This window comes from Amphiura filiformis, chromosome 3, assembly GCF_039555335.1.
Source record: "Amphiura filiformis chromosome 3, Afil_fr2py, whole genome shotgun sequence".
Lineage (NCBI taxonomy): Eukaryota > Metazoa > Echinodermata > Ophiuroidea > Amphilepidida > Amphiuridae > Amphiura > Amphiura filiformis.
Window position 1 is genome coordinate 65,984,262 of NC_092630.1, and position 22,441 is coordinate 66,006,702.

General features: G+C 39.7%; 1 protein-coding gene and 1 long non-coding RNA gene across 2 annotated transcripts in view; both read right to left on the bottom strand.

Moving 5' to 3' along the window:
* Window positions 1-18,363, bottom strand: part of LOC140147443 (uncharacterized) — a 44,104-nt gene extending 25,741 nt beyond the window's left edge. Inside the window, exons 1-11 of the mRNA XM_072169220.1 lie at window positions 18,347-18,363; window positions 17,420-17,655; window positions 13,992-16,934; window positions 12,867-13,870; window positions 12,315-12,489; window positions 11,568-11,804; window positions 10,487-10,845; window positions 9,554-9,914; window positions 8,136-8,426; window positions 659-6,916; window positions 29-159 (exon numbers count right to left, since the gene is read on the bottom strand). Of these exons, the coding sequence (XP_072025321.1) occupies window positions 29-159; window positions 659-6,916; window positions 8,136-8,426; window positions 9,554-9,914; window positions 10,487-10,845; window positions 11,568-11,804; window positions 12,315-12,489; window positions 12,867-13,870; window positions 13,992-16,934; window positions 17,420-17,655; window positions 18,347-18,363 (12,012 nt within the window). The remainder of the gene's footprint in view (window positions 1-28; window positions 160-658; window positions 6,917-8,135; window positions 8,427-9,553; window positions 9,915-10,486; window positions 10,846-11,567; window positions 11,805-12,314; window positions 12,490-12,866; window positions 13,871-13,991; window positions 16,935-17,419; window positions 17,656-18,346) is intronic.
* A 71-nt stretch (window positions 18,364-18,434) lies between these two features.
* Window positions 18,435-19,821, bottom strand: LOC140147760 (uncharacterized). Its single transcript, XR_011858400.1, has 3 exons — window positions 19,760-19,821; window positions 19,060-19,261; window positions 18,435-18,527 (listed from the first exon to the last, which is right to left on the bottom strand). It is a non-coding gene; the product is annotated as an uncharacterized lncRNA (long non-coding RNA).
* Between the last annotated feature and the right edge of the window lie 2,620 nt (window positions 19,822-22,441).

Genomic DNA, 22,441 nt, shown 5'->3' on the forward strand with positions numbered 1-22,441 from the left:
GTGAACCGGTCTTGTTGTCTTTACTCACCTTGCCAACATTAAGGTGTATATATCCACCGCCAGACCCACCTGATGCGCCACCACCTCCACTTCCAATAGCACTGAGTACAGATAAACGTCCATAGGCTGACCCTCCTGTTACACCTGCAGTTGAACCTCCTAAGAAACAGACACAGCAATAAAAAGTTGGAGGGTTTCTCATATTTTAAACTAATTATAACAATTATCATTGAATCTGATTAATTTATTCCAAAAATGAAAATGGCTTGTATTATTACCATACTTTATGATGTGGATGCATCATCATCAACAGTGTAAAATATATTTTTGATTCCTTCCAAAGCTTTAAATTAAACATGTTCGAACTACTACACTGCAAAAACAGTAAATAACATTTCAGTAATTCATCAATTGTAATACACAAAAATTTACAATCTGTAAATGTAATATTGTATAATCAGCAAATGGTAAAAGACAATCCAGGGGTATCAAAGGGCTCATACCAAAACAGAAGTATTTTAAACATTTTGATCCAGTTGAAGTACAGCTATCTCTTTGCCAACTTTACATTACTGCTACTGTGAATTTGAAACAAAATGTTACAAACAAATATCGCCTTAATAAAATAAATGGATTAATTAAATTTTTGCGAACTTACCTTTAGCACCATGTCCAGCTCCAGAGCATCCAGCTCCATGATCATATCCCCTTCCTGGTCCCTGTCTTGATCCATATCCTCTACCATCTGAGCTAATCACACCAACTGATTCTACTGTTAGCTCACCACATGTTATATTTACATACTGAGTCTCCAGACTTAACAAGCCTCCATGTTTGATGAAGAATTCACCATAGTCTAGCACTGGCAATGTTGGATTCATGCGTATGGTAAGTTTGCCTTGATTATTAACAGATACTTTGCCAGTTACCAACAAACCAGGGGTGTGTGTATCATAAGGCTCATCATCATACCATTGAGATTTCTCTGATAATACAGCAGTGTGAGCTTTGCCAAGGAATTGGAGCTCTCCATCTCTTTCTATAATGAGTTCTTCAACACCTGTGAGTCTTCCTTCAATGATAACTACTTCTGTAAGGATGATGATGGTAGTTGGAAGAACAATTTCTCCTCCCCAGTCTACATGGAAACCACAGGGAGCATCAAGGTATGTATGAGTGGACTCTTGGATATGAACAAATAGTCGCTGTCGATTTTGTACCCTAATAAGCCCTTTCTTGTTGCCTGTTAACTCATGTATTACAACAGTGACATTATGTGCTTCTTCTGGGTGGTAAAAGTGAAGGTATGAATGCCCTTCAATTTGCACTTCATCAAACTCATAAAACCATGTACCTTCTTCCATCACAATAGCAGGATGGTCAACTTCAATGATTCCATTGTCAATCTTGAGTTTGCTATGTTCTGGTTTAAACTCAGTCAGATTTGTGTTTGGGTCAGAATATTTGAGTTCCCTATACTGTGGACCTCGCCGTGATTCATACTTGTAAACAGTTCCTGCTGCACCATTGCCTAGTGCTGGATTGGAATGAGATGTACCTGACAAGCCACCAGTGGCAGTGTAAAGCCCACCATAGTTATTCTGATGTCGAATGTGGATTCCTATTCTACCACCAGCACCTCCAGCACCTTGTCCAGATCCTTTACCACCACTTGTTTTGACCTCACCATGACCTGTTGTGTTAGTTGCTTCTATCAAGATACTACCACCACTGCCACCACCAGCGTTCACTCCAGGAGCATCCTGTCCACTTGCTGATACGTACCCATTAATGTGTATCAATTTACCAATAAGCCAATGCAGTGATCCACCACCAGAACCTCCAAGACCACTACTACTAGCACCACCTCCACTGCCGAGTTCTAATGGTGTGTAAACTGATCCAAATGGGTCACCAGGATGTGCATTTGTAAAATGCCCTGCAGTACCTCCATGACTAGCACCGGTGCCATATCCACTAGGACTTGTTCTTCCAGCACCAGGCCCAGATTGGCTTGCATGACCTTTTCCATCCAATAGCAACATCCCTTCACTCTCTAAATCTGCATGATCTGATACAATCAAGCCATGATTCATGACAAATAATCCTTGATACTTGATCTCCAAGAAATCAACATCAACAATGATATCCTGTAAAACCTTTAAGAATGACATCTGCCCACCTTTCTTGATGTACAACTGAGGAAAGGAACAGTTACCTTCATCTGTTATGTGCACATACTCTCTATTTTCCACAACTGCTGTCTGTGCTGTAGAAGTAAAGATAACATCAGCTTCATCTTCTATGAAGAGATCATGAACTCCTGTGAAAAGTCCATGTATCTCTGTTCTTGTCCCATGCATATGAACCTCTGAAGGTAGCACAATCTCTGCACCATAATCAATGATGTAGCTACATGGTGCTTCTGTCTTATTATTGACTGACTCAACAACTTCTACATACACAGTTTGATCATTTCTCAGATGAAGTTGTCCTGTCCTGTCTCCAATGAATCTATGGACTGTTACATTGACTGGTTGTCCTTCAGGAGTGTCTGGATGATAAATGATAAGTCTTGATGCACCTGTTAATTCCATCTCATCAAATTCATAAGTGAAGGTATCTTCTTCCAGAATCATTGATGCTACTGGAACCAGTAAACCTTCATTATCTACATGTAGATAATGGTGATCAGTCTCCAATAGTGTTTCATTTGTTGACTTGATGTACTTTCGCTTGCGATACTGTAGCGGTCGTAAGTTCTCTTCTAGGTATGCAGTCCCTGCAGCAGCTCCATGATCAAGTGGGTGTGCTATTCCTCCTTCACCACCACGATCTATAAATCTTCCTCCATAGGTGTATCTCCATCTACAGTGAATAGCTATACGTCCTCCGGAACCACCGCCTCCTTGTCCAACTCCATCTCCACCATGTACATCTATCACACCATGTCCAGTCATATTAGTTGTTTCTATTAGAACACTTCCACCGCTACCACCACCAGAGTCACCGCCTATACCAGGCATTCCACGTGAACCAAGTACACCATTCATCTCAAGGTAATGGCTGATAATCCAGTGTAATTCACCACCTCCACTACCACCTTTCCCACCTGCACTCCCTCCTCCACTACCATGTTGCATGGCTGTGAAAATGGATCCATATGGTTGACTGACTAAGATTATATTAGCACCACCTCCTTCACCACCATGAGCTGCTCCATACCCAATGCTGTCAATAACAGATCCTCTACCAGGTCCAGTGTCTGCAGGATACCCATGCCCATCAAAGTGAAACACACCTTCGCTTTCCACCCATCCATATGTTGAATAAATCACTACATGGTTCATATACAATTCTCCCTGATACTTAACTCTTAGTTCACTTGATTCCAAAGTCATGGCATCTGTGATTTTCAAAAATCCTGCCCATCCTCCACGCTTGATGGTTACAGTTCCAAAAGTAAAGTTACCTGGTGGTGTTATGTCAAAATAATGACGATTCTCAATCCTTCCTGTTTGAGCACTTGAGTAGAATTGAATCCAAGCTCCATCTTCTATGTACAAATGATGAACTCCAATCATTAATCCTTTAAGTGTACTGTTTGTTCCATGCACATGGAATTCTGCAGGCAACACAATCTCAGCACCTTTGTCGATAATGTAACTACATGGAGCTTCAGTTTTATTACTCACTGATTCAACGAATTCCACAAATGCCGTCTGGTTGACACGCAAGTGTAGCTGTCCTGATCTGTCCCCTATGAACAAATGAACTGTCAGGTTGACTCTAGTCTCATTATCTGGATGATATATTAACAGTCTTGCTGCTCCAGTCAATTCCATTTCATCAAACTCATACTCAGTTGTGTATTCTTCTCTGATCAAAGTTGCTGGTGGTACCGACACGCCATCATTGTCTATATGAATGTATGTGTGGTCAACTTCAAGGAAGGTTGTGTTATGCACTTTATCATATTTCTTATGTCGATATTCAAGTTCCCTTAGATTTTCTTCTTTATAAATAGTACCCGCTGCACCACCGTGAGATGACTCATAACCTGTACCTCCAAGACCGCCATTGTCAATGAATCTTCCTCCATACTGATATCTCCACCGGCAATGGATACCCACTCTTCCACCAGATCCTCCTCCACCCCGATCTGAGCCTTGTCCCCCACTGACTGCAATCATTCCATGTCCTGTCATGTTAGTTACTTCAATTAAAGCAGATCCACCACTACCACCACCTGCATCTCTGCCGCTACCATCTTCACCACGCAGTGCCAACTCTCCATTCAATTGCAGCTTCTGACCAACCTTCCACCACAAGACTCCTCCACCTCGTCCTCCTGTTCCTGCTCCATTTCCACCACCACTGCCTATCAGTAGAGGGCTAAACACAGTATTGTATGGAATACCTCCATAAGGTGGTGGTCCACCACCTTGTCCTCCATGTCCTGCACCCATTCCTAACCCATCTGATGTGGTAAACCCTGCTCCTGGCCCTTCTTCAGAATAATGTCCCCTTGCATCTAAGTGAAAGATTCCTTGACTTTCTATCCAAGCCCATGTTGAATCTATCTCTGCATCATTCATGTAAAGTTGTCCTTGGTATTTCACACGAAACTCGCTTACGACAAGACTCATAGGATGGATAATGCGTTGGAATTCAGCTCTTGAATGGCGCTCTACTGTGAATGTTGCAAAGCTGAAATTTCCTGGAGGTGTGATGTGAACATACTCTTGATTCTCAACTAATGCAGTTTGTGCTGTTGATTCAAAGATAACCTGAGCACCACTTGTTATGACAAGATTATGAACACCAGTGATAAGACCACTTAATAAACTCCGGGTTCCCCGAAGATCAACGTTTGAAGGGAAGATTATTTCAGCTCCAGCATCTATTTGATAACTACAAGGGGCTATGGATTCATTGGTTTTTGATTCAACTACTTCCACATATATGGCTTGATTTTTACGCAAGTGAAACAATCCTGTTCTGTCTCCAAGAAATTTGTGGACAATCACTGTAACATTTGGTGAAAATTGAGGGTGGTGAAGTCTAATGTTGGCATAGCGTGTAATATGTACTTCATCAATTTCATAAAAATCTATCTGTTCTTCCATCAGCATGGTAAATAGCCAAGGTGCTACTTGGTTTGTGTTATCAACAGAAAGATATGTATGTTGTGCAGTGACATAGGTAGTATTTGTATCTGGATCATATTTGATGTCACTGTACTGTGGTCCTCTGGCTGTCTCTTCCTTATACACTGTGCCAGCAGCTCCAAAATGTTCCATATCATTTCTACCACCAAAAGACTTCAGTTGACCAGCAAATGCATAGTAATGCCTAGCATGGATGCCTATACGACCACCAGCACCTCCATATCCAAGTCCATTACGGCCCTGGGAATCTGGATGTGCAGAATTGCCACCATTTACATTAATTTCTCCATGTCCAGTAAAATTTGTAGTTTCAATAAGAATACTTCCTCCACTACCTCCACCAGCATTAGCTCCTTCTCCATGCCCACCTTGCAAGTATATAAACCCATCAATTGTCAATAAAGCTCCATTCTGCCAATGCAATAATCCACCTCCTGAGCCACCAATTCCACCACCTGAGCCACCACCACTTCCAAGATGTTGAGGTTCATATAATGATCCATATGGTTCTCCACCTGTTAATGGTTCTGGTGCTCCACCATAGCCACCATGACCTGCACCACGCCCTATTCCATCTGATGTCCACCCAGCTCCAGGACCTGCTTCACTCTTGAAACCTGTGTAATTCAGATTCAGCACTCCTAAGCTTTCAATATTGCCATGACTTGTGTCTATATTACCATGATTCATTTCAACTCTGCCTTCATACTTGATGCGGATCCAAGTAGCCGTAATCGTCAAGTCATCTTTGATTTTCTCTAGCTCCATGATAGAGCCTCTCTGCACAGTAATTTCACTGAAACTGATATTACCAGGACTTGTGATGACAGCATAGGAGCCATTAGACATCAAAGCAGTCTGAGTGGTTGATGAAAAGACAACATCTGCACCTTCAGCAACAAACAGATCATACACACCAGTGATTAGACCATCAATGAAAGTTCTGGTACCAAGAATAAAGAGAGTTGATGGAAAGATGATTTCTGCACCATTATCAACCCTAAAGCTGACAGGAGCTATTGTGAACCCACTTTGTGACTCGACAACTTCACACAACATCTTTTGCTGGAAGTGTAGATGCATTTGTCCAGTACGATCACCACCAAATTTGTGTGCCACCAATGTTGAGTTTTTGCCATGCAGCCACAATACAACATGGTTTCTTAGTTCAATTTCATCAAATTCAAAATAGTTGTACTCTTCATTTTCAATAATGGTTGGAAGCAAGTCATTACGGTTATGATTATCCAATAACAGCTTTGTGTATCCATCTTCCCACATTGTTTCATTGAATTCATTTCTGCTAGCTCTGCGGAATTGTAAACCAGCATTTGTATCAGTGTAGTAAACAGTTCCACTTGCCCCATTAGCTGAATTGAAGTCTTGACAACTAGTCTCTGTACAGCCACCCAATGCCAAGTAATCACCAGTAAACTCTCGTAACCATGACACATGAACAGCTATGCGACCACCTGCTCCTCCACATCCCTGTCCATGACCAGCGCCCCCATTGACCGATATCTGTCCATGTCCAGAGAATAGCACAATTGTGATGTAAATACTTCCTCCACTTCCACCTCCACTATTTCCTCCTGTGGCATCACCCCCTCTGTTATCCAGTAATCCATCTAAATGTAATTCATGTCCTACATGGATTTCTATGGTGCTACCCCCTTGTCCACCATTGGTGCCACCACCACCACTGCCAGGGTGGATAGCTTTGGTGTAAGATCCATATCCAAATCCTGTGTTATAGTGAAAACAGGCCAATAGTTAGTCAAATAAATAAACAAAATTACGGCTACATGCACCTTAGCTAATAACTAGGACAGTGACAGAGAAGCAGAGTTAGCTATGATATAAGGGTCCTTGCATAATACATAAGTCAAAGACTCAAAGTACTGTTTGTTTATTTAAATCTCAGACACAGGTGCACATGTTCTTGTGTCGCAAACGCGGGTCGCAAACGCTTCCCCTTAGCAACTGGGTGCTTAAAAAAAAAAAAAGGTTTGTCTCAAAGCTCACGAGCGGTTTGAAAACAAAAATGCGATTTTTTTTTTTTTTTTTTTTTTTGAATTCGACTTGGTATTTTGATGGTATTTTGAGAAAAAAAATCAGATTTTTGCCGAAATTTTTCGGAAAAAACTATAAAAAAACATTTTTGAAATAAAAAATTTTTTCGCATTTCTTTTTCTTCAAATTATGCGATTTTACAAAGCAGCGTAAGAGCTTTGAGACAAACCTTTTTTTTTTTTTTGCCTAATAACAGTGTGTAGCATGATTAGTTTAATTTTTCGAATACTAGAATACTAGTGGAATGCTTGTGGGATGCACTTGTTGCTTTCAAATGTATATGTTATGTCATGGAGTTAAATATAGAAACAGTAACATTTCAAAGCAAATTTAAGTGTATAGAGATTTTTGTTTGTTTTGTTCTACATTTCAGAAATGTAAAGGCCCATTCAGTGATCCTGGCAAAAGGGTAAAAAATAGAATTGTTTACATATTGCTTAAAAGTGAAGGATAAGTCATAAAAATTGCCATAAAATATTTTTTGAAATGAAAAATTTAGTAAAAAACAAGGAAAACAATGGTATGGACAAAGTTGAAGCCCCACTCAAATACATGTAGCCAATTTCTCTACTTAGTAGAGATATTACAGTTTCATATAAAGTGTCTTATTTCGTCTCTTATACATATTGGCTTAATTAAGTGGTTATAAACACTAGCAGTCAGCACATATAATGGTACTAACAAAGGTGCAAAAAACTGAATTTGGATGGTTTTTTTTACAATTTTCAGAATAAGCAAATTGCTGAATAGGCCTTTAATTGAATGCATGTTTAGAGCAAATGTTTTATGCTCCTTACTAGAAAAGGAATGTAAAATGTTATGATAAAAATATCACTTAACATCTCAACAATCTTTGTTAAGTCCCTATTTCTAATAATGTTTACACTTTACCTGTTGTGTAGTTCAGCAAGTCAGCACATCCACCAAACCCTCCATGTCCTGCACCTGTCCCTCTATCACCCACACTACCTCCAGGACTGTCTCCTTCTGTAGGACCTCTAGCTGTAGTCTGTATCACTGCTTCTCCTTCAATGTGAATGTTAGAGGCTTGGATCTTGACGGACTCTGCCACGATGCTTGATTTATATCGCATGTTGATATCACTGATGATTAAATGCATGTGGTTTGGGTAGGTGAGAAGAGACTTGGCTTCAAGGTTGAGTACTCCAAGTCGTATTTTTCCTTTAAAGCAAAAAGGGTTGTTTGTAAGTTATCATATGTGCTGTTAACAAAAATTTCATAACAAATCCTTGTTATCTAATAAAAATAAGAAACTTTTATTTACATTTGTGGCAAGGAGCTCATTCAAGATAATCTTATACCATGTAATTATGATGTAATTCATATATGTTATCTACCAGTGCGTGTGAGTGTGCAAGAGTGGGGAATAACTGGTGTTAATGCCCGGCTTCATTAGCGTGATCATCAAGGTACAGAAAAATAAACATATACAAACGTATAATTTTCAAGACTTTTGCATCTTTTATTGATTAATGTAATACCATCACCAAATGTTGGGGAAAGTAAGAATGGTCTGCCTCTGGCATAACAATTGATCATACCGTCAATTATATTCTGTTAATGAACCCATTAATTAATGAACAATTAGGAGTTATTTTGAAATACCAATACAAATCTTAATCACATTGTCTGTTTACAGCAATTTTTTTCAGTAATCTGAAACTTCTTATTAATTGATACAAATGATTTTTGTGTGAATCAGATCTACAGTCATAGAACCTACTGAAAAGTATCAGAAATTTGGAAATTGAACAAAGAATGCACATTAAATGTAAAAGTTGTTCCAAGCTATATTTTATGCACCCATTTTATTTTTATAAACACACATATGATTACACGGGCTACAACTGGGGTATTGTAAATTTGCTGCACCAGATTTAATTTCCTAGTTTTAATGCTGGTGTTAAAAAGACTGCCAAAAGATATTGATTAAAATGTTAACTATATATAATAAAAATTCATATATATTAATTGGAATTGCTCACTGACACCTAAGATTCCGTATTTATTAATAATGAACTATCTATATTACCATATTCATTCCATTAACTGCCCAGGGCACTTAATGAAGTAATTTTAGGTGGGCGCTTAATTTTTTTACATTGTTTAGGCCTATAATACGTAAAAAAAAGGCCCAAAATATTCATCCATCATTATCTGTGTCATATGTTTCAGACCATGATTCAGTAGATAAATTAATATCACAGTTTGCTTGTTGTAAAGTGGGCGCTTATAGGGGCATGGGTGGTTAATGGAACAAATATGGTACATCCTCTTATAACACCTACCTGGTGTTGGTTCCTCAATGTATGATCCATTGTTAAGTTGTGCATTAGTAGCATGAGGTCCAATAACTATTTCCTTCTCTTCTGCAGCAGTCAAATTGTACACACCACTCAGTTGACCATCTAAATAGAACGGTGGATCATGCAAACCTATGATGCGGAAATCTGGCACCAAGAAGAGTTCACCGTATTGGTCAACCTGGAAGTTAACAGGTGGCAGGGCTCTGTGTACTGCTGCCTGGGTGTACTCTACATAAAATATCTGGTTGCCTTGGATATGAAGCATGCCTGTTGCATCACCTAAGATGGTCTGAGCTGACACAGATGGTTTGTCTGCATTTAATGACCCGATCTGGAACAACATCTAGTTTGTGAATGAAAGAGAAAGCATAACTGTGCAGTGATTCTTGTGGACTCATCTTGAAAAAAGATTCTTAACAATAGCAATATATCTGTAACAGAGGCTCCAGCTGCAGTTCTGTCAAATCTCCTCAAAAACTGTATTAACATCAATTATACAAAGCTTTCAAAAGGTAACTGGCACAAATAGACAAAGCTTGTGTAAACAATGGCATGGGGAAGATTACATCTACACAAATACAGTAAATTAGAACATCAAAACCAATGAAAAAAAATACTGAAAATCCCCCCCCCCAATTCATGCTACGCCTCTAGACTTGATGAAATTATGCTAATAGTGATGATTATAATTGACATGTCTGCTCTAAATTGCTCTAAATTGTGCGTAATAATCTGCAATGTTATAAGGCCCACCGTTTACGAGATATAATTAGATGATATACTGCATAAAATGTTAACAGATTCCTAAATGTAAACATATTTTTGAATACATTGAAACTACAAAACTACATAAAGCTTGTTATTCAAAATTGCATGTGATATACTTGCACTTTACAGAATTCCCAATATACTTACCTTATTCTTCAACATGAGCTCATCAAAAGCATAGTCAGCAAAGTTATGTTCTGTCCTGCCCTCTCTGATAGTTCTAGGATTTCTTTCCCCAAGAATGAGTGGTTTAGGTGGATTTACATTCTGATTGTCCAGGTATAATCTTTTATACCATGTGCCATTCTCAAATTGCTCAGCATATGCTGTTCCTGTTCCACCACGATCACTATTACTTGTGCCAGCAGCACCAAGGGCTGTGAGGGCGCCACGGTATTCATCTGCTTCAGTGATGTGAACTGCAATGCGTCCTCCTGCACCACCACCAGACGTATGGTCACCATGACCTCCAGATGCACTAATGACTCCATGACCACGGAAATGCCCTGGGCAAAAAGATGCAATTTGAACATGGTTAATACATGTGTTGTTGTAAACCTTTGATCTTGAATATTATATGCACCATTACACTTGCTGGCAGAGAAGAACGGCACTTGTTTACATTTCGAGAGCATCCACAGCATAAACACAAAAGTGTGGTTCTCTCTAATTGGCTAAATCAATCATTTGACAATCATAACAATAAACCAGTAATCCAGTAATCTGATTGGTCGCTTACACGTTAAAGAAGTGATTGGTGCTCAGCGAGCCAGCGTATGTTGCTCATTAACAGGGCACATGCATCAAGCAGAGCAAGAGAGAGTGCTGTACTTCTCTGAAAGCTAGTGTAGGGAGTCACCATTTGCTTGGTTTCAGAAAACAATAACAGTTCCACAAATAAGAACACAAACATTTACGGTAGGCCTAGTATGTATTACTTATCTGTGGAAGTAGACTAGACATGAATAAGGAAGATATTTAGGCTCTGAAGATGGCACTTGCTAGAGTCCCGAAAGCTCAGCCCTCTGAAAAGGACTTCTCTAGGGAAAGATCAAACCTTACTCATGTTTACTGGCCTAGAGTACCAAGTAATTTCAAATCGTAAGGAAGATTTTTGTAAAGGTCCAAAACAAGCAGTCTAAAATTTACTGACACTGATTATGGAATAACAAATGGTAATCAAAATGTTCTGCAATCATGACAGAAATCAACGGAGCAAGTGACTTACCAGTTGTGACCCAAACGGCTCCACCACTTGAGCCTCCTGCTCTACTCCCAGCTGGTGCATCTAATCCATCAACCTCTATCCTACCATCCAAACTCAATATGGCACCAACTTTAACCCGTATCACACCACCACCACGAGGTCCGGGTGCATTACTACTTGCTGGTCCTCCACGGCTTCCTCCTATGGTTGGTTCATACAAGGAGCCATATGTGGTTCCACTTGCTGTACCACCTGGAGCTGAAAGCATTGAAATAAAATTGAGTTCAAATGTGATAGCTCCAAAATTTCAATCCTCAAAATATAGTTTTCATTAAACTAAATTCAAGTTTTGGCATATTTTAGTTAAATATCATTTCTAATATTTCTGGTCCATATTAACTGTACAATATAGGCCGGGACGGAAGTACGTCATGCCGGTGAAACAACCAAGTGCCGGTGAAAACAACATGCGCAAATTAGATTATTGGGCCATGCGCCTACTGTGCATTGCAAGCGTTACACTTTGCAACTAGTGCATGCTTGGAATGTTTTGTTTTTGAGCTGCAAGTTGCCAGGGAAATTTGCTAAAAATAACCCAAGTCTGCTCTCTCCTATACCAATCTATTATATAAAGTTAACTGTTGAATCCCTGATTCTCTATCTTGGAGTTCGTTACTAGAGCCCTGAGCTATTGCAATATTTAAGAAGGGCAAGGTCTGGCTTTTCTACCATCAATTTCTGTGTCACAACAGTTTAAGTAGTCTTTACCTGATCCACCAATTGTAGCATGTGAAGCTCCAGCTCCCTTGATAGGGCCAACTCCTGGACCTCCATCTTCAGGACCCCTACCAGAGCAATACAGTGTTGCACTGGGTTCAAGGTAGAAGTCTGAAGCTAAGATTTCAAAATATTCTGCAGTGAATCTTGAGGCCCATTTCATATCCTGCATGGAGAATAAGTTAAAGAAACAAGACTTGGCAGTAGCTCTTTACAAATCCTATTATATATCGGTTAACTGTTCTAATCCGAAGAATGCTGCATAATTCACATCCATGCTTGTTAACATACTTTCAAGACAGAGTCTTCTCAACAGACACCTGCTGTCAAACATTTCAGTGCTTTTTGCCTAGTTGTATCCAACTGAAATTACTATACCTCTATACTATAGCATCACAACCCATTGCAATATCGCACAGGTAAATTGGAAACATGTGGACTTAACATGGTTTGGAAACAAGCTCTTCATTTCTGGCCTATTTAACCTTTTCAAGCATTTTCCACAAGCTTTTATGATATGAAATAAATATAATGAATACTTACCAGGAATCCAACGTTGAATGTTATTCCCAATGGTGGAGGAAATGCTACTTCAGATTTAGAGCCAAACTCAAGTGTTGCAAACCGGAAGGTTCCTGGTTCATCCTTGTACTCATATTCACCATCAACTATGAGGGCAGTGTGAGCCTTCTCTGCAATCTCAACTTTGCGCTTATAGGCTACTCGTAAATCTCGTACTCCAAGCATTTGTCCATTCCAATGCAGTGCAGGCTCACCTAAACCAATGATATCAACTGTAGATGCTAATTCAGCTATGGCATCAGGCTCAATACGGATGTTAACAGGTGCCTTAATTGTGGTTTTAGCATTGACTTCTACATCAATAGTATATGTATGTTTACCATGCATATGTATGAGTCCAGTCAGATCTCCTTCTAATGTTTGCACTTTCAAACTTCTTTGCATATCGTCTTGTGACATTTGCAATGAAGCTTTCCTTGTCATGTGAATTTCATCAAACTGGTAAGAACTGAAGTCTGTTTCATCTAATGTGTAATAATGTGCCCAAGCTCTATTGGCATTATCAATTCTCAGCTGGTCATATGGGGATCCATACACTAACTCATTCAGGTACACTGATCCTGGTCCACCATGTGGTGTTCCTACATTGTCATATCCAGCACCACCATACAATTGATAACTTCCTTCATAATGATTTAATCCAAATGTATAAACTGAAAGCCGGCCACCAGATCCTCCTCCAGATCTCACTCCATCTCCGTCTCCACCATGAGCTGTAATGACACCATGACCTTCTAGCTCCCATGTGACAATGCGTATGGATCCACCACTACCTCCACCTCCTCTGCTTCCAGCAGGTGCACCTGAACCATCAGCTTTGATGAGTCCATCAACATGAAGTTTACCAGCCACCTGGATATCAATATACCCAGCACCTTTACCTCCTTCTCCTCCAGGTCCTGCACCACCATCACTGCCTCTTTTAGATGCTGTGTATAAACTACCATAGTAATTTCCACCAGTTGCTGCAATGTTTCCAGCACTATCATACCCATGTCCACCTGCACTACCATGTCCAGCTCCAGCCCCTCCACTATTTCCTGAGTATCTTTCTCCACTCCCCAATCACTTCAGATATGGTGTCACCAAGTCTATCATTGGCTGATGTAGTCAAGTTTGCACCAGTTTCAAAATTTAGGCTAGATGTGAAAAGTTCTATGTGTTCTGCGGATATCACTGCTCCATATTTAGCATGAGTCTCTCCAGTTGAAAATTTCATTCCCATATCATCAGCAAAATTTAACTTTGATTCAGCAAGCAGCATGACTGTTCCAAACTCAAAGACACCCGGTGTGCCAATGGCTACATAAGTACCATTCTCCATTATGGCTGTATGAGCATCTGGGTAGATCTGAACTGTAGCAGCTTGGTTTATTATCAAATGAGCAACATTGGTTAGTTGACCATCCCATTCAAGTGAAGCCACATCAGACTTCTCAGTAGGGACTCCCCATCCAATAACATACAAGGTAGCTGGAAAGATAATCTCACCTCCACTATCGATAACAAAGTTGACTGGAGCTTTGGTAAAGGTTGGTACTGATTCTATGACCTCCACAGTGAATTGATGACCATCATGAGCATGTAACAAACCTGTACGATCACCATATACTTTATGTACTACCATAGATACGCTACTCACATCTTCTGCTATATGTAATGATGCTTTGCGCACTATGTGTAACTCATCAAAGTCATACACCATTATGAATGGCTCTGCAAGAGTAACATACTGTGTAACAGGCCGATTTTTGTTATCAATGTAAAGCCGTCTGTATGGCGCACCATTGCGAGGCTCCTGCAAGTAGACAGTGCCACTGCCACCACCACGAGGCACAGTCAATTCTGCATTTCCATTACCTCCAAGGGCCTGATATTCTCCACGATACTCACTACTCATGTTAGTATACACAGCAATGCGTCCACCAGATCCACCTCCACCATATCCTAAACCATTCCCTCCATTAGCACTGAGTACACCATGACCTTCAAATGTATAAGATTCAATGAGAACACTACCACCACTACCACCACTGCCACTAGACTGAGAGGCTAAGCTGGCACTAGCAGATAGTTCACCATCTAAGATTAAGTTCACAGAGTTGATTAGTATTGTACCACCGCCTCTGCCACTCTTTGTACTAGAACCACCTCGACTTCCTCTTTCTGTTGGTAAATACAATGATCCATAAGGTATGCCACCTTGGATTGAGGTGGTGTAACCAATTCCTCCAAAGCTGCCATGTCCTGCACCAGCATCACCACTTCCATGTGTAGTCCCACTTCCTAGATCTTGATCAACATTACTTGAGCCTTTCCTGTCATCACCACGGCAACTCAGCATGCTTCCAACCTCAACGTCCAGATCTGATACAGCTATGCGGAAGAAGTCTGCATAGATAACAGCTCCAAATTTGACATCAAGTGATGCAGCACTTATAACAGCCCCCATGTTGTCCTCAAAGAGCCACTTACTACCACTGTACATTTCAATAGAGCCAAAAGTAAATGTTCCTGGAATAACATCACTGTCATCTGTGGTAAGCTCTGCAACAGCTTCAGCTGTATGAGTGACATACATCTCTCTATCTTCTCCTAGACCAAAATCAAAGACACCTGTTAATCGACCAGAAAGATCCAATGCTCTATGCACTGTGCCTTTGCCCATTATCAGTGATTTGGTACACATGATTGCTTCTCCATCCTCATCTACCATGATGTTAACTGGAGTTTTACAACTGGTGCCATTGATTTCCAAATCCCTTTCAAAGATAACGCTCTGCTCACTATGAATATGAACTAATGCTGATCCATCCCCTACCACCTTCCTCATGTTGAAACTCCTCACAGTGCCATCAGATGGCATGTGGAATAGCACATTATCACTAAGGTCAATCTCATCTATAGCTCCTTTGTCATCTATCCAATCTTCATCTAGTGTAAAGTACAATGAGATCTGTTTGTTACGGTTGTCAACTATGAGTTTTTCAAACAGTTCACTATCAACTATATCATTGAGATATACAGAGCCTGGTCCACCTGCCCTTCCAGACGATCCACTACCACCTGCTGCACTATAGCTACCAATGTACTGACTTGGTGTGTCTGTGTACACAGCAATACGACCACCGCCACCACTACCACAAGATCCAGATGCTGTTCCACCATTTGCCATTATTCCCCCAAGACCTTTGAAAACATATTTAGTATTGATCCATACACTTCCTCCACTACCTGCTCCTCCACTTGATGCATCACCTCCATTTCCTTTAAGCTCACCATCAAGAACAACTTCATCTGCTTTTATATATATGTATGATCCACCTCTTGAACCAGCACCACCGTTTGTACCTGTAGTCACAGCTTTGTAGATGGATCCAAAGGATGGCGCTGCTTCACTAACAGGAACCCCAGATTTGACTCCACCAAAACCGCCATGGCCACCACCACCACAGTTAGAAGGATCTCCTGCACTCGGATGTGATGGATCATCTGGTGCTCTTGCAGATACATCAAAAGAAGCACCTCTCTCTATCAAAATATTCTTTGAAGTGATGCTAAAATAATCAAACCTCAAAGTCACTCCACTTTTCACTTCAAACACCCCTCCTGTTAGGTCCAGTCCTCCGTGAATTGAGAAGGTTGACTCACGTTTTAACACCAGGGAATTAAACAGGTACGTCCCTGGAGAAGAGAGAGCTTTGAAACCAGATTTAGTACGCCTCACATTGTAACTTGTTTCTGATAACCGTAGCACACTGTTTGCTTCAACTATCATATTGGGTACATCCAACTTGCCGTCCACATTTAGCGTCGTCTGCTCTATGGATACATTAGATGCAAAGGATCCAGTGGCATTGATACTAATTTCTATATTACATTGTGTTGTCAGATGGGTACTTCGACCATCTACTACTTCAGCATAGAGAGTCTGGTAGTCTGCAACATAAAGCCAGCCTGTTTTGTCACCTTGAAGTTGGTGAACTTGAAGAATAGATGAGGCACCATCAAAGACAAGTCTAGAATTCCCTGTGAATAGTGGATTGATATAAACATTTTTAATCAGTTCTAATGCTACTGTGTTCATCATCAAGCACATTTTAAATGAAATTTAACATATTTTATTTTCCCTTACCAAAGTGGATGCCTTCACTAAGCAGTTGATAGCAGTTGCATATGCAGTTGTACAAGCTGTTATTTCAAATAGTCAATTCAAGTATAGTAAAAATAATCTTCATATCACCGTCATGTTTTGTTTTTGCAGTTGAATAGTATACATATACAAAATAATGTAAGATGTTCATGTTCTTACCCCTCATAAAATAAGCATGTACTTATGTGCACAATCCATAACTTATCTTATCTTACCAAGTATACAGCTGAATATGAAACACAATTTTTAAAGCCTTGTTTATTCTACAAATGTAGATTGTTTGCCTTACAAATTGGACTAAAACTTTATTGCTTCAACTGACAAGCTCTAAACTCTCGTCAATAATGGACAAATCACTCACCTTGAAGAACAATTGAATCAAACTCATATCTATCAACATTGTCATCGTCTGCAATCACAGTGAAATGTTGAGTAGGCAGGTCAGAGGTCAAGTGACCATCAACCAACAGGGTTGTCTTGGTGTACCCACGGAGATCATCTTGGATGTAGATAGTTCCTGTTCCACCTTGTAATCGGTTCACTTCAGCATCTTTGCCTCCAGCACCAACTGCTCTAACATCACCTCGGAAATTGTAACTAATATAAAGATAGCAAATGTAGTACATTTTATGCATACTCTGTATGTATGATCTTAAAAGACACAAAGTTAGAATGACTTATAAATGAGCTGTTCATAAGATTATTGTAACATAAAATACTTACTATGATACTGACACCATACTGTAAAAACTCGATAGTTAGCATCTGTGCTTACTATCGAGCGCTTTTGAAACATGCAAACATGAAGAGCCCATTCCACAAAAGTGTATAGGGTTTTGAGCAAATCATGGATACACATAGTTACATATACGAACAAGTAAACCTGCAAATGTGTGTCTCAACCCTATTAGATCAGTTGGTAACGTGCCAGATTTTGGTACAATTTCATGTTTTCAAAAGCACTCGATAATACGCACATATGCTAACTATCGGTTTTTATGGTATTAATATAGCCCATTGGAGTTAAGTTATAGCATAAATTAGAGGAATTTAGCTGGATAGTATAAATAACTTTCAATACCCTTCTTTGATTTCAGAGTAATTACACATAAATACTCATGCACATATTCTCCTGTTCTTGTGTTTTGTCATTTTTATGTATTTTGTAAAGCAAAGTGATAATTTTGTCAGGGCACTTTTACTTACTTACTTACTTTCTCCTGCATAAGTACTTTCAAAGAAATACAGAAAAATCTGTTGATAATAATACCCTAACCCTAACACTTACCTGTATTGTAGATACATAGCAATTCTTCCTCCAGCTCCTCCTCCTCCTATTCCTTCACTCCCTCCACCATTTGCATATAGTTTACCATGTCCTGTAATTCCTGCTGCTGAAATGAATATACCACCTCCACTACCGCCACCACTATGCTGTGTGCCAGGAAGTCCATTGGCTAAGATTTGACCTGAGATAGAAGTGTTAGATCAAGATCACAACTTAATATTTCTGGAAAATATTATTATAGTCTATTCAAAGAAAAAGGTACAGATGCATCATTGGAAGATGCCAACATTTCATTGAGTGCAGCTTCAAATCGCTAGCATTTTTGCTCAGAGCGCTGATATACACACACACGATTTTTAAGGCGCCACATAAATATGAGCGCAAAACAGCTACATCAACGTGTTGACATCACTGCGTAAGTGACTTTGTAAGAAAGTGAGTGATTAATTTAAATGGGTTTGGCAAGTTGTGACAATTATAGTGCTTGAATCTTGTGCAATTTATGTTATTATTGAGTGTTTTACTATACCGGTTGTAATTTGATTATATTGATTTTGTATGTTTTATACCAAATAAAAAAATGCAATTTGGCCTTTGAGCCACAGGGGTATTTTTCAATAAAAATTGAATTGAATTGAATTGATATCTAAATTAATTTTAACAATTGATCATGATGGAAACACTGAACATATACAACATACTCTGTTACTAACCTTCAAGATACAAGTCTCCACTGATCTCCAAATGGAAGTATCCTCCACCAGCTCCACCCTCACCAGATGGTCCATTGCCTCCTCCACTCCCTGGTTCCTTGGGGTAAGATATCAAGTCAAAGGCTGATCCTCCAGCAGCATCAACATCGGTTGATGTGCCACCATAACCACCATGTCCTGCTCCTGTACCTTTTGTTGCATGCTGTGATATTAGAAATAGAAACACAGATGCATGCAGATATTACCAGGTACACACTTTCATCACTATCCGATTCCAGGAGTTAATCTAGACACATATAAATACCACTTTAATCATTGTTTTTCTATTTAAGACACAATCATAAGGTTCCCAGTGACACTATGTACTCAAATGACTGATTCAACTTTTTTCACAGAGCTTGTGAGGTACATCCAAAATTATAGATGTACCTATGCATACAAGATACCATGATCTCAGCTTCATACTTTCAAGCAGTACAAGAGGCTGTGCACTAGTAAGGGCAAAGATCTCTATTGTTGGGTCTTTTAAATTGCTGGGCTACTGTAGAATCCCAATTAGTGGATAAAACTTGTGGCTGGTTACACTGCATTGCAACATGATTGTTTATAAATATGTCAAAAAACATTCCTAAAATAACTTTATGAGAATCATTGTAAGAAATATACTTTGATTTGCAGAGAATTCTAGCTAAATACTTACTGTTTCTCCAGCACCTTTCCCCTGAGCTGCTCCATCACCACCCCCAGAAAGTTTAATGGTACTGCCTGCATGTAAAATAACCTCATTACCAACTAGATGGAAGATTCCGGCATTAACAAGGCCTCCATAATTGATCTCCAATGTACCAATAGAAATGGGGTTGATGATGTCCCTGTCAGAAGACTTCTGAAATGTCAAAGTGGCTCTGTCTTTAACAGTCAGCGATGCAAGTTTATATGCCCCAGGCTCTGAGATGTAGGTGTAATTACCATCAACAAACAGGGCAGTTCTTCCAACAGCAGACATTGTCACTTGCTGATAGGATGCAATGATCATGTTAAAAATATTGGTCAGGATTCCTGTAAATGGAGAAATAAGCAAAAATATACAGAAATTAACATAACATGAAAATAATTTAGTTGTAAATGAAGATATGACAAATGCATGTTTACCCCTGAATATATTATTAGTTACCGCACATATGGTAAGCTGGTGATTAATGCATATCTAAAACATTCTAATTTATATGCATGATCAAAAGAAACTTGTTCCCTTTCTGGGATTCATGAAAATGTATACTGCTTCAACTGTGCACTAAATAGGCCAAAGACATTGAGACTGAGTACAAGATTGCATTTTACAACTTGACAAACAGGTGTTTTCCAGGTGTCCTTAACACAAACTTTGGGTGAGTACACACCCTAAACAATGATACTTTAGCATAATCGAGAAATGCTATGTAATACATTTGGAGAATTATCCTTACGGCCAATTTATGCTCTATCTTAAAGAACTGCTGTTAATGTTAAATTAGGTTTCACATTAAATGGATATATTGTGAATAATACACACATTTACCTGATAAGATATTGCTTGGTCCATTGAAGGTGACTGTCTCTGGTAGACGAAGCTCTCCCTCTGAATCTACCTCAAAGCTACATGCAAATGTTGCCTTAGACACACCATCAGCAATACTCATCATCATGCCATCATGGATACGAATCACACTGGTTGTTTCACTGAACATAGATGCTGCGATCAATATAGCATCATCTCCTGCAACTTCCATGATGACATTATGTAGAACATGTAACTCATCAAATGAGTATTCATTCATAAGAGCTTCATTTAGCTGAGTAATCTGTGCAATGTTGATATCTGGGTTGTTGTTATTAATGTACAGTATGGTATGATCTATTCCATCGACTACTTGAATTTTGTACATTGTACCGGACCCACCTGCTTGGTTTGTACCGGTAGATGCCCCTCCATACACCAAATATTCTCCATCAAAATGTGAAGCAGATAAGACATATAAAGAAATACGTCCTCCGCCACCACCTCCTCCTCCAGATGACCCACCTCTTCCTCCTGCTGAGATGATGTTACCAGAACCAGTGAGGGAATCTTGAAGGGTAAGATGCACAGCTCCTCCACTACCACCACCACTATTACCACTGGCATCTGAACCACTTGAGGAAATGATACCATCCAATCTCAGGAAATATGATCTGATTGTAATGACTCCACCTCCAGAACCAGGTGTACCGCTAGTACCTCTACCACCTCCACTGCCAAAATCATTGGTATCATACAAAGTACCATAGGATAAGACTGTAGGTTTGATTCCACCTGAAGAATCACCACCTTTGCCACCGTGACTTGCTCCTGATGCGCTACCTGATGGATTACTAGTACCATGACCTTCTCCTTGTTCAGGCCCTAACCCAAGACCGTCACTATTAATCCTACCACTGTATTCCACATGTACCTGTCTGGCTTCCAACAGCAACCATTCTGATTTTAGAGTTCCACCAAATCTAACATGAATATCATCTAAAATATTTAGGGTTGCTGGCTTTTCTGTCGAGCTTTTCAATTCCATTGTTCCATAACCAAGTATTTGAAGTGAGTCTAAAGTTAATGTACCAGGTGGATCGATGAAAGTGTAATCTCCATTTGAAATTCCAGCTGTCCTTGCAGTTGGCTCAACTATAACAGAGCTATAAGCACCCACTATTAACTCACTGGTTCCACTGATAATACCTGCCAGATCCAAAGCTGGCATTCCATCAACTACTGATGGGATATAGAGGCTAGCAGGAAGAATCACTTCTCCTCCATCTTCAATAATCAGTGCACTTTGTAGATAATAATAACTAGAGATGCCTTGCTTCCTGGCCAAAGATAGACTTTGATTTGTTTGAACCAAAATGCTGCCTGTTAAATCCCCAATTACAAGTGATATTGATATAGTTGTACGATCTGCTGACAATATTTTTAGACTCCCTCTTTTCTGGATGGTTAATCTGTCTAACAGCACTTCCTCAGTATCAGCTATCAAGATTGTGTAGGAGTCTGTGCTCAAGTCGTTATTATCGATAACAAGTGATTCAGTCAGCAAGCCAACTTCATAAGTTTGGAGATAGATTGTTCCTGCTCCTCCATTGGTTTGTCCACTGCCACCATAGGCAGTGTAACTTCCAGCAAACTCCATGATATTATCTGCATAGATTGCCATTCTTCCACCTCCACCTCCTCCACAGCTGCAAGCAATACCACTCCCACCATTCACAGACAACACTCCATGTCCACGCAGGTTGCCAGTTTCTATCAACAAACTGCCACCAGCTCCTCCTCCGGTAATACCACCACTATCCTCTCCTGTAGAAGAAATGGTTC